The sequence below is a fragment of the Centroberyx gerrardi genome, chromosome 11 (genome assembly GCF_048128805.1).
Source record: "Centroberyx gerrardi isolate f3 chromosome 11, fCenGer3.hap1.cur.20231027, whole genome shotgun sequence".
Lineage (NCBI taxonomy): Eukaryota > Metazoa > Chordata > Actinopteri > Beryciformes > Berycidae > Centroberyx > Centroberyx gerrardi.
Genome location: NC_136007.1, coordinates 28850708 through 28864301, shown reverse-complemented (window position 1 = coordinate 28864301; position 13594 = coordinate 28850708). Strand labels below are relative to the sequence as shown.

General features: G+C 41.4%; 1 protein-coding gene across 1 annotated transcript in view; it reads right to left on the bottom strand.

Moving 5' to 3' along the window:
• Positions 1 to 1510: 1510 nt before the first annotated feature.
• Positions 1511 to 13594, bottom strand: part of LOC139916379 (F-BAR and double SH3 domains protein 2-like) — a 31449-nt gene continuing 19365 nt past the window's right edge. Inside the window, exons 10-20 of the mRNA XM_078286642.1 lie at positions 13115 to 13210; positions 8808 to 8924; positions 6589 to 6687; positions 5711 to 5863; positions 5281 to 5415; positions 4808 to 4891; positions 4446 to 4629; positions 3844 to 4067; positions 3520 to 3730; positions 3297 to 3361; positions 1511 to 2247 (exon numbers count right to left, since the gene is read on the bottom strand). Coding sequence (XP_078142768.1) covers positions 2164 to 2247; positions 3297 to 3361; positions 3520 to 3730; positions 3844 to 4067; positions 4446 to 4629; positions 4808 to 4891; positions 5281 to 5415; positions 5711 to 5863; positions 6589 to 6687; positions 8808 to 8924; positions 13115 to 13210 — 1452 coding nt within the window. The 3' untranslated portion in view covers positions 1511 to 2163. The remainder of the gene's footprint in view (positions 2248 to 3296; positions 3362 to 3519; positions 3731 to 3843; positions 4068 to 4445; positions 4630 to 4807; positions 4892 to 5280; positions 5416 to 5710; positions 5864 to 6588; positions 6688 to 8807; positions 8925 to 13114; positions 13211 to 13594) is intronic.

Below are 13594 nucleotides of genomic sequence, written 5' to 3'. Positions count from 1 at the left end.
TAATGTAAATGGATTCAGGACCAGTAGCAAGTTAACAATCAACTTCTCTATTGGGAAAAGAGAATTCAGTCTGACGACTATCTTTTTTCAATAGAACAGGGTAAATGTAAACTTCAAAAATAAGTTTGATGACATTCAGATCTCAAGGAGATCAACGAGAACACAGCAACGTGGCTGACAGATATCCCTTTTCCTCTGATCCAATTGAACTACATTTCAATAGGTTTTATCCTAATTCTAAAAAACAAAAGAAAATGCTGCGCTATTGTTTGTACAGATATCCATCTCCAAGCTCTCTGTAAACTATTGATATTTCAAAAATGATATGACCAAAAGATCATACCGCAATCTCAACCAAAGACACTACAACGGCTATTTAAGGCTAAATAACTCAAGAGCAGTTAAAAGAAACGTATTCATACCAATATAGTCGGTAAACAAAATGTCAAACGAGAAAAACCGAACAAACAATGTAGCATCCACAACAGAGACCAACCAGCAATACTGAAAAGGAATAAAAAGACGTCAAAAAGTGCTTCAGTATGACAGTCTGTGTACATTTCCACTGGACAGCTAGCAGCTCGGGGTGTTTTCCTGTCTGGACGCTCTGCACGACTGCACATTACCTCAATATCAACTGTCATGAACTGCAACCCTCTCCTCAACTCCACCGCACAACTACTCCCACCGGCAACCATTATTGGCTAGTTTAGGCCTAGATTAGTATTCATAATAAAACATAGCTACATCCTTATTTTACAACACAACAGGAAGAAAAGATAGACTACATATATTCATTCGCTCTACATTTATCCCCCAGACCTTTAGGAATTTCTTAGCATTTGGTGCAAAGAAAACTGACATAAAAAAGGGGGGGGGGAATTGCTTTAAAATTAAACAAAAAAAAGGCAGGGGATCCATTGTTTTGATCAGACAACTTTCCACAAGTAGGAGATTCTCCCTACTGAAATAACAATCCCCCCAACTAAAATTGCCACTTTTCCCTTGTTTATGTAACTTTGTGTCAAGTTGCTTGTGTTAAAGGAGAGGACCAGCCTCTTCCCTGTTGGAGTTTTGATTCTGCGTGGAGACAACCAGACTTTTGGTTTAGGTTGAAGCTAAATATTAACAAAAATGCTGCGACGTCCCGCCAAGTATAACTTTGTTGCATAGTAATCCAATTGTGAAAACTCTTATCAAGGCGAGACGCTCACAGCTCAATGCCCAACTATGAAAGTAAGAGAGAGAGAGCCATGTAGCGACTGATGATGTCATAACTGCCAGATAATGTGAAAAGCTGGCAAAATGGAATAAAATGTCTCTCTAAATGGGTTAAAAATTCAATAAAACCTGTCAATGGAATAAATTCCTGGATAATGTAATATCATCTCAATGTGATGTTATTACATTATCCAGCAATTTATTACACTGACCGGTTTTATTACATTTTCAGCCCATTCAGAGGAACATTTTTATCACATTTTGTCAAATTATTACAGTATCCGCCAGTTATTACATTATCAGTTGCTACAAGCGACAGCAGGAAGAGAAACATAGAAGATAGGGTTTGACCGATATATGAGTTTTTGAGAGCCAACACCAATACTGATATTCTTGGACTAAAGCTGCCGATTGCCAATATTTTGTGTAAATATTCAATATCTTTTTTTTTTTTTTCCGAACATTTTCATGACAGAAAATGACGAGAAACAGCATTTAGACCATGGGACACTAAATTATTATTATCTCCAATAATTCAAAAAAACATATTCATGCATACTTGTTACATTAGAATCACTTTAACTTGAGGGTTTCCCACAGACAGCCAGTGTAGTATTGATCAATTATCCAATAAATAGGAAATCAAACAAACTGCATCATATCCATATCAGAGACGGACGATACTGACTGGCTGGTATCTGAGTTTTAACAAAAGGACGATATTGGCCCCATGTATCGGTCGAACCCTAACAGGAGACGAACAGTAGAGACGGGAGTGTGAAGATGAAGAGTAGGAGCAAACGCAGGCCCTCTCCTGGACTTCAGGCTGCTTCAGGGGGTCAGAGTTTTCTCGGGCTTCCTCTGGGAGGGCGTCGAGAGGCCGAGACCCGCCGCGTAACGTCCGGTTCCAACGGAGCTGCCGCCACCGCCGGGGTGATGCCGCTACACCAGGGTGATCTCCACCTCTTCCCTCCTCTTCACCTGCCCGCGAGGATGCTGCTTAGGGGGCGGAGGAGCGGCGCGAACCTGGAGACACGGATCGACGGGTAAATCAAAATGGAGCCGAGAGGTTTGACCGCATACAACTAAAGCTGCATTGTGCTTTGTTGCCGTTTGTGGGCTAGGCAGCATGATGGCACTGTTGCATCAGCAGATACAGAGATACGAAGATACAAAATAGGCTGAATTACAGGGGCATGTCTATAAAATGATGCACAAGACATCTAGATTTGATGTAATGGTGCAGCCAAAAAAAAATGGCATCTTGGGTTTGAATATTTCACTCAGTATAAGCAGCTATGGCTTCAATGAAGAGTTAGAACGAGCCGATACAGAACATGTATGTGACACAGTCATACAGTATGGAAAACATGTTTTTTCTAACTTTGAAGCTACTTAAGAGGAAATTTAAGGGGAAACTCTTATTACTATGAATGTTAAAAATTTGGTTGTGCATTGGAGAGTGTGAGCTCTCCTTGCTGCTCTACCTCTAGTCTTCAATCAATATCATTTTTAAAAAATAGACTTTACAGGAGTTTTTACAATATTCCGCTTTTTTGAAACAGTCATTGCCTTCTTTACATTGATGTCAATGGGGAAGTAGCTGCACGGCGGACAAAAAGCGGTAGCGTCAGGAAAAGTGCTACGCCTGGCATCTTTTTAGGTAGAGCAGCTGCTTCCTAAAGTTGAAAAAAGTTCCTGTTTTTTAGAAGAGACCACATGATGTGGATCGACCAATCGTAACAAGGACTAGGCGGCTGATTGGCTCCTCTGCCTCAATCACTACAGCCATCGCAGTCAGTTTTCTCTTTGCCATGGTCAAACAAAATACACAAAAATCCAACTAAGTGGTACATGCAACACACACACATTGTTGGTTTAGGAAATTGACATCTATTTCACGTTGTAAACAAAACGCTGCAAATCAACAGCTGACTAGACTAAACCAAATGTGCCTCGAGTGACCCACTTTTCATTAGTAGCACAAGATGCGGTTGAGGCAGTGGAACAGTGTGAAAACAGCCTTGGGAGATATAAGGTTTTCATCCAACAGCCTAAGAACTGTGTTTACTTACAGGGCGAATGGTGCCAGAACCACCATCAGGGTATTTGGGGGGCTGAGCGGAGCCTTGGGCTGGACCTGAGGAGGGCAAAGAACACAGGTTACCATCAGAATTACCATTTTTACTACTGCAAACATCTAGTTTCTTCTTTGAATTATAAACAGTTTTCATGCCCATTCAGTTCCCAGACGTACACCGGCTACTTTAATAATACAGACAAACCACTGAATCTCACTCTGAATGGGGCTTTTGTGCGGCGCCGGCGGCGGCCTGTGATGTCCGTTGAGATAGGAGGGCGGCCGGCCGATGGGGGAGGCAGTGGCGCTGGAGGGGCTGGACTGAGGAGAGGCCAGGGTGGGCGTCTGGAGGGGGCTGCTGTGGAAAGGCCCCGGCTGGAAGGGGCTACGAGGGGAGCGCTCGCACTGGGCCGAAGTGGAGAGGGGAGCCTTGAAAACGGCACGCAAGAAAGACGAATTAACACAGTGAAAACGTCACAAAAGGAGGCCAGAGATTGAAGTCCCGAACCCTTAGCTGCGTTACATCCATGTGGGTCGTCTACCTGTGCGCTGCCATCTCTTTGCCCGTCTCCGTTCTCGCCGGCACCGTTGAGGTCCTCCACCAGAACCGCCGGGAAGACGCCGACGACGCCGTTGAACTCGCCCTCCCAGAAGCCGTCGTCCTCGTGGGTCTCTCTGCTGAGGATGCGGATGATGGCGCCCTCTGGGAAGGACAGCTCGTCGTCCGTCTGCCCCGCGTAGTCGTACAGGGCCTTCGCAAATGACACTGAGACACACAAAAACAGGTAAGGCAGAGAAAACGCACAGTGAAACATCTGACCAATATATAGGGCCACAAGTATGCATGAATATGTTTTTTTCTTATTATTATCTTGGGTTTCCACAGAGAGTTTTAGTGTCCCATGGTCTCAACGTTGTTTCAGTGGCTTTTCCACCCTGACAAAATTGTGGGGGAAACACTGAATACTTTTTTGTGAATCTGAATAATTATCTGGGAATGCATGAAAATGGTACTGAATATCAGAACAAAACATCGGCTATTGGTGCCTTCAAAAACCCATATCGGTCTAATGTAGAAAGTAGAAGTAGATATTTAAACAAGCCATGTCAGGCTAGTAGTGTTAGTAGTAGTAGTATTCCTCACCATTGGAGTCTCCATTGACAGTGCTAGTTGGTGGTTCGGTTTCGGGTTCGGTGGAGTTACTGGAGGAATGGGATCGGGCGTCCAGCGCTGCCAGAGACTGCAGCATACTCAGTAGGCTGTTGGAGGAGGGCAGCTGCAGGTATTTCTCTGGGACGTAGCCCACCTGCCCACTACGGTTTCTGGCCTGGAAAGGGAGGAAACACGCGTTGATCAAGAAACAACAAGAGGGGTTTCTGTGGTGTAGTGGCTATCAAACCGGCCACAAACATCATTTGTCAACACCAAAGGAGCTGAGCTGAAATGCTGAAGTATGGGGCAGCAAATCCAACAGCGTGGTTTAAATGGATGGAGGTGTGGTGTACCTTGACCCAGTCCTCCATGTCTCCATCGTCAATGACCTCCAGGACCTCCTGCTCCTCGATGGTCAGTTCATCTGGCTGAGATGCCTGGCAATGAGGAAAGAGATTAGACTACCAGTTTGTTTGCACGTGGCAACTTGGAGTGCAATTTTGAAAATGCTCAATCACAGTGGTGAGATGCATCATTTCCCCAAATATCGTCAAAATCTGAACAGCGGTGTCTGCGATATTGCATGTGACAGTGAAATATTGAGAAAAAAATAAAATATTTACAATACTGAAAAAGAATGTCTGAAATGAGTGAAAATTTGTAAAATTATGAAGCTATGCGCTATATTAACATATAAGTATGTAGGAACAAATATGTGAATTCACAGTTTATACACAATATGTGCAAGTATGCGTTGTATTCCCATTAGGTCTAGAGAAGGCTATACATATGTACAGAAAGCCATACATGAGAATAGCGGCGGTACCTTGTAGGAGTACAGCACTTTGCAGGTGAGGGGGTAGTTCCTCAAGGTGCTGGAGGGGCTGGAGCTGCTGTCGTCCAGCACTTCACCGCTATCCTCCATCTCCTCCTCATCCTCTCGCTCCAAATCCGCGGTTCCCTGGGGAAACGTAAAGCGTGAGACAGTTGGCTTTGGGTGACACAGTCGGAGAGAGTCGAATGGAATGAGAACCAAAATAGTAGAACTGTTTCTTTGTTGAGACTAGAAAATTTGTACACTGTAATGGATGAAGTACAACACAGTTAAAACATACTTAAGTGAAATTACTGATGTCAATAATACTAATACATTACTTCCACCCTTGGAGATAGTACGTTTATAATTCTGAAAGAACAATGTTAAATTTAGAAGTAAGCATCCCCCACCCATCCCGTTGTATTTTTGGTGATCTTACAGAAAGTGAAGGATCGTGGGTATTGAGGTTGGCCCAGCGTTCGTTCTCCAGCTCCTCCATCACCTGGTTCATGGCGCTCTTCAGCCACGTTTCAACAGCAATGCCCGCCTGCCTCAGCAGGTCCAGACGGGCCTCCGCCTTCACTTTCACCGTCTGCCATTGCAAAAAAACATAAAAAGAATTTGATCGACAAGTGCAGACAAGACATATGACTTTGATAGATTAAGTAGACAGCTGGAAAATTTTGGAATCAGGAATTTTGGAAGACCTGATTAGCACACAGTGAAATTACAGTGATATTTTTGAAGGCTGACACCAATACCAATATTTTTTGGATTGAAGCTGCCGATAGCTGATATTTTGTGCTGATACACAATGTGAATTGGCATGAATTTGACCACTTTCATGCAAGTGCTCAGTGTTCCCCCCAGAATTTTATTCTGGTCAGGGTGGAAAACCCTCTGAAACAGCATTTAGACCATCATGGGACACTAAAACTAATAATAACTGATAATACTAAACCTAGTACTAATACTATAAAATGTCCTATTAGAATCAATTCAGGTTACGGGCTTCCCATAGACAACCAATGTAGTACGGATCAACTCTACAGCAATATGTAGCCTAATCAATCAAACTGCATTGTATCAGAGGTGGACGACACTGACTGGACCACATCTAATTTGTAATGACAGACCAATATCGGCAAACTTCTATTTCAGTCCAACCCTTCGGGGGAATTCTCCTTTTGAACCAGTAGGGGGAGTATAAGGCCACCTTACAGTGCTAGAACACTGATCGAGAAACCAGACAAATCCACTTCAGGCTCTGACACACACACACACACACACACACACACACACACACACACACGTTACCTCTGCCCTACGAAGACTCTGTCTGGCCACCTCCATCTTGGTCTCCAGCTCACTGTTGTTTTGCTCTGAGGTCTCCTGGGTCCCATATTCCTCCAGGGCCTAAAAAGGTCACGAACAAAAAAAGGAAACAACCACCTCACATTAACCACAGCTATATGAACTCATTTAAAGATACTGACAGCGAAAAGGAGGATCCAAAATGTAACAACTGAAAATAGGACGGAAACTGTAAAACAATAAAGCCATTAATTGAAAACATTTTATTGAGCCAGGCCAAAGAGAAGAAGTGAGTCATTTCCTGGTTACTGAGAACAGACGGTTTCATCCTGGTTTACTGGAAAATGCTTATCGGTGAGTTTGGCAACAACTGGTGTCTTCAGTATTTAGATTTCACAATAAATCATCATCAACATCAGGGAAGGTGAGGGTGAGAGGGAAGGTGAGGGGGGGAGGGAGTGAGGGTGAGGGGGAGGGGGAGGGGGAACGGTCAACTCTTATCCTGTTATGAGTCATTATCATTTCCCTCTCACACATGGCACTCATTGGTAGATTGTATGATTTCCAGGTTAAAAGTAAATTCAAATTTAGCAGAGAAATTAGTCAGTCATTAACAGAACTAAGCGTAGCAGTGTTAATCTATTATAAATTTAAAATAATAATCCATCACATTTTTATATGAATAAATGTCCGTTTTTGGTACTCTCTTATATCACCAATTGATATAACCATGTGATTCAACCAACAGCGAGTTCATGAAAGCTTTTAAATTTTCTGTTCTGAGTCTGGGAAAAAATAAAAATAAAAATCACACAGGAAGTGATGCGTTTTATCTTTCCAGTGCCAAAATTTGTGTCCCTTAAAAAAATGGGCTTCTCTGGTGGTGTTCCCTCATTTTGCCCTCAGTTTGTGTTGTTGTTTTGCCACTACACAAGGAAATTATTGAGGGGGAACTGTGCTTCATAAATGATAAGTAAACTGATTTATAGCCTGACAACTTCCATGTAGAACCAACACTTGTGGTTTGAGATAAGATCACAAGTGTGATCTCCGTTGATTATGAGGCAACTTGGTAGGTCAGTTTGTGTAGGCTACTCTCATTCTTTGATTGAAATGTTTTTAAAACAGTTTTACTGTTTTAAAAGCCAGTGATAGGTAAACAATCCACAAAAATTGAAACGCTAGTTATTTTTTTCCCTGGTGTGAAATCAAGGTGAAGACACTACCATGGGAAACACATTTTGGCACATCAAGTGATCTCTGAGAAGCAATGACCACTTAGAACCAAATATCTGTTGTGACAAAAATGCTACCTGATGTTCATTGCTCAGTATTTAAAAAGTGATTATTACACTGATCATTATTAAACTGATTATTACAATTATATTATGTTGCAGCCAAAGCTCTTTAAATAAGAATATAAATAATAACTTTATAGTAAGGGTTACATTCATGCCAGTAATTTTGTCAGAGTAGGTGTCATGTGTTTAAAATGGTGGATAGTTTGCTGAATAAAACTCTCCTCACTGAAAAATGCCTCACACCAATATTGAGTGGATAGTGCACTAAGTAAGTGGAACAAGGTGAGGTTGTCTGCTACTATATAAACTATCCATGAGGACCATCATGTTGGGCCTTCTAAGATGCTGTTCTGCATACTGCTGATGTTCTGCATGGTTATGTAGTCGTCTGTGGTACCCAAGGTCCAAAATGATCACCCGCCAAGTGTCAAATGCTGGTAAAATTAGTCTTTAGCAGACAAATAAATAAGGGCCACCCAACACACTGGCTGGTAAATTTTTGAGACAATAACATTTGAATTCTTAGGTTATATCCAGTCTTTGGTTATTGCTTGTCCTCAAACTTTGTCCCTGCTGGCCAACGTACACTCTCTCTGACCGTGAGCAAATCAAATCAAAGCAAAACAATGGCTCTGTATGAAACAGGCTCCTGATTGGCTGCCTGTTACCCTGCTCTACACAATGCGGTAGCATGGTTAACTAGCCTAATGTTAGTTGAAACTTCACGCTATCATGTGGCAACACATAGCAGGTGTGAGACAAAGACAAAACAATCCATTGTATAAGTGAGTGAGCACAAATATACACAAAAAAATATTTTGTGAACATGGTGGTTTGCCTAATAAAGTGGCTGCTGAGTGTACAGGATTTGGTGAAAGCATCTCCTCCCCTAAGCCTCTATCAGTTTGGTTTGGTTCTCACCCTCTGGGTGTGGATGACGCTCTTGTATTCTCGTGCCACTCGGCTCGCCCACTTCCTCGCCTCCTTATCCAGGCTGTGCTCCTCCGCTGTCCCACACTCTTTCTGCAGCTGCACCACCTACAAACAGAGAGAAAAGCAGATACAATAGAGCGGATGAGGGAGAGGAACAGAGCAACACCATCACCATATTCTAATCAACGTTACGCCGATACATCAAGTTCCAATATATGGGGCTGATATTAGCCTTTTATTGAAAATGAGAAGGACTTACCCTGAATTGATTCTAATGAAACATTTTGATCAGATTCCACATAAGTATGTGGAATATGAATATGTATTTTTAGGGGTTCAAGCCCATAGGGCTGAAACCTGTGGACATGGCAGCAGAGTTTGACTTCAGCCACCCATAAATATGAGGACTTTAGATTTGCTTTGACTTGAAGCTAAAAAAAACAAAAAAACCCTCTGGACTTCACTTAGCGTGATAAGCTTAATTATTTCATGGCATAGTAATATTTGTCTGGTGCACAGTTTATGAATTTAACATGATGTAATATCAATAAATAACATTTGTTGGGCAGATGGTTTGCAGGTTTCTGAACAAAGGGGATACATTTCCCATTTAATAATTTCATAATGTGTACCATTTGTCATTGTGTACCAAGATTGGCTCAGAGACGTCATCACAGTACCAAGTTTGGCTTATGGTTGCTGTGAGATTGCTGTAAGTATGGCGGCGGTTAGCCTAACTCTTTTTCCATTCATTTATTTGCTCAAAATTAATGCACATCAGACAATGACTGCAATAAGGCAGAAAAAATCTTTAAATCAATTTAATAGGATATATATATGCAAGAGATGGACATGCGCAGAATAGGTGGATTAGCTGAGAAGACGACTTGACTTTAGGTGACTGAAAAAAAAAAAGCATTTTATGGGTTTCTCCTTCACAGGCCAATCTTTTTTCTTTATACTTTCAATTTTCTCAAGATAGGCATGGTGATTTCATTTTTCACACTACCTTTTCCAACCATCTGAATCTATTATTCTATACACAAAACTACAGCTAAAACAGTAGGGTCAACTGTAGGCTACTGATGGCTATATGATCTTCAGCCTTTACCAAGGACCACCATTGCTGTGTCAGGAGATTATACAGGTTATCACTTTATTCTACATCTTTTGTCCAAGTCTCTTTGAGTAAGTTTAGAACTAACTAATTGTAGGCTTATTGGAAGAAAATGATCAAGAGAGCCGTTTTGCCTTTGGCCAGGACTTTCTCTTTCCGCATTTTGTGATTTAGGCTGATAAGAAGAGTGTATTTTAACATAAAAATTTTGCCTACTGCAGCTTTAAACTATTCCTCATTTTGCTGTGGGACCCCCTGGATCACCTTTAAGGATCCTTGGGTGTCCCCTGATCCCACTTAGTGGGACCACCAGTTTAGGATAGGGAACTGTCGTCACATTTAAGGAATGTCTAACCCTATTCACACTTACATTTCTGTTATGACAATTTGGCAGATTCTTCTTTATACATTTACGCTTACGTCTGAGGACTCCAAACCCCATTATGAAAAAAGCCACACATGGAGCAAAGTTATGTAAGAGGGAGGGAGAGAAGTCAAAGTGTTTTGACTGAGAAACGCAGTAAGGCCACAAATCATTGAGAGACGAAAGCTTCATTGAGTCAATGTGTGAGTGTTGTCGCATCAAGTGAAAACCTCACATCTCCAAAACGTCAGCCTTGTTTTTTAGCTTGACAACCATGCATTTTTGAGTTTTATCCAATGGGTTTTAGAAAGGGTTTCAGAAGCCCCAAGGGTTATAGAATTTTCTCAGCCCATAGAGGAAAATGTAAAAATGTAAAGTTTCAATTTATAGTCTATTATATTTTTTGTAGCATCCCATATGAGAATGTATGCACTCATGGTACTGAGGAAATTTCATCTTATCTTAAAAGGAAAAATCCACCCTTGGATACACAATTTTGTGACACAGTATTGTAATTTAATTCATTGGTGTACCCACTTTCCCTCAACCTGCCTCATCTACTTCAGTTAGTGATTTCCTATATTTCCCAGAATGACCCATGCCCCTTACTCAAAGTATGTCTTGTGGCTGCATTGCATTCTGGTCTATTGAGGCTACTGTTGGTAGAGAAATTGGTCTCACTGCCTCTTCTACGAAGGTTTTCTCCCTGTATGATTGTTGAACGTCGGTGCAAAATGGCAGCTCTAGAAAGAAGCCTTCGCTCTTTGATTCTGAGGGACTGACACCAAAACCTGACGCTAACTGTTGATGTTTTAGATAGCTAACAAATTTTCTGCTGTCAAATTCCATTATAGCTGAACTGGAAATATCTCAACGTGATATTACGTTGTCTACGTTTGGCCACTCATCCACAGGAACAAGAAAAATACACCACCAAACAAAATGGACCCAGAAATGCAAGGAACATCGGCAATAGCTGATTTAAAGTGTTTTAGGATGTGGTGGTCTTCTATCAAGCAAGGTGGGCAGTATATCAGACTTCAGGGATCATCCTTTTAATCTGTGCTATCCATTCAGATTTCTCTTCAATCAAAGTTAAAACATAAAAATCCTTAAAACTGGACTTGTGAGGTTTTCACATGACAACAGTGGTGTGTGTGTGTGTGTGTGTAGGGGGGTTTCAGGGCACTCTGATGAGGCCCTCTCACAATGCCTCCTTTTCACAGATGGGCCGTCCACAGGGCCCGGCCTACCTCCTGCCCCTCCCTCCCAGTTCAGCGCTACTCTTTACCGGATCCCTCTGTCTGGTGCAAGTGGTATGGGGGGGGGGGGGGGGGGGGGGGGGGCTCTCCACCACTAATGTTTTCTTTAGGAACAGGCTGCTGCTTGTTTGACTTCCAATGAAAACAACGTGAGCGCTTGCAGTTTGAACAAATTGTCCAGTGTTGTCCAGCAGAGCAGAGGGGCAGATGGAAAGGAGAAAAGGGCAACAGGCTGGTGGAGTTGGGCGTCGGACTAACATGGCTAGGCGAGGAATATGAGTGGCATGAACGCCCACGCAATATATCAATGTACAGTAGCTTGCAACAAGTCACTGGCAGACTTGCATAGTAGTGTTCGATTGATATGGGTTGTTGAAGGCTGATATACCAAAATTTTTGGTGTGAAGCTGCTGATAGCCAATATTTGTGCAGATATTCAATATCTTTTATAGATGGCCAAAAAAAAAAACTTCCAAAAAAGAAGTTGACAGAATTGTATTCTAGTCAGCGTGGAAAAGCCTCTGAAACAGAATTTAGACCATTAGAATTATTACAGTATCTGCCATTTATTACATTATCAGTTGCTACAAGCAACAGCAAAGAGGAACAGAAACACAGAAGATAGGGTTTGACCAATATGAGTTTTTGAGAGCCAATACCAATACTAATATTCTTGGACTAAAGCTGCCAATTGCCAATATTTTGTGTAAATATTCAGTATCTTTTTTTCTCCAAACATTTTCATGACAGAAAATGACGAGTATTCGGTGTTTCCGCCAGAATTCTATTCTAGTCAGTGTGGAAAAGCCTCTGAAACAGAATAGTAATACAATAAAGTAAACCACTCATGGACACTTTGACCAAAATGTTGCATTAGAATCAAGTCAGGTTAAGGTCTTCCCATAAAACAACCAGTGTAGTATTGAGCAATTCTACAATAAATATGAAATCAACCAAACTGCATCAGATCCATCATATTAGAGATGGATGACAGATCAGATTTTTTGATAAAAGGCCAACTCTAATATACACACTTCAGACAAGGGTTTGTCCAAGACAGTGGTCTTTGTTATCAAAAAACAGCATTTTTTGGTATCAACATGGATTTTATTTTATCAAATGGTATTGAAAATCTTTTTCAGAATTTTGGATTCTTACAATGAGAACTCAAATTTTCATCTAGTTTATGGGCATTTATATTGAGAAAATAAATTGAGTGTGGTCCAAGAAAATAATTTGCACTCACATATTAAAATCGCTTTCATTTAACAGAGAAAGGTATCGTTTTAGAACCGGTATGAAACTTGAAATATGCCATACACTTTTCACAGGAAACAGCTCTTGAGCATAGGCACTGCTACTGTGCGGCGTGATTTACATTTTAGGCATTTAGCTGATGCTTTTATCCAGAGCGACTTAAAATCAGGCCAAAAGTAAAATAAGCTTCAGTTTCTTGATAATCTACATTACAAGTGACAAGTGACTGTTCAGCGAAGTGCTAAGAAAAGAAATTATGTAAGAAGAAACAGATTGATAAAGCTTCAGGACTCACCGTGTCCGAATCGCTGGGCTGGAACAGGAAGTCCGGGGCTCGCTGAAACACAATGTTCTTCTGCACAAACAGCTGCTGGTGGAACTCCTGCAGCACCTACATACAGATGTGCATGTGTGTGTGTTGTGAGGGGAAGAGGTGAAAAACATATTTAAGTTTTGCCAGAAAATGACTCACTGCGAGCACAATGAAGATTAAAATCTCATTATATACATTCTTTTTTTAAAAAGTCACCAGCTTATTTAAAAATAAATCATACACTTACAGAGAGAGAGAGAGAGAGAGAGAGAGCGAGAGAGAGAGTTAAGAAAAAGAGAAAACGAGACACAAAAATTCCTAATCTAATAGAAGTGTACTGGGAAACAAATCTGACATGGGCATCACGCCAATCCGATTAAAGCAAAAGGCTCCAATTATCATCATCAAACCGCCGTTATTGAATGCTTTGAAAATGTATTAGACCATCTGAGAGCCATCATG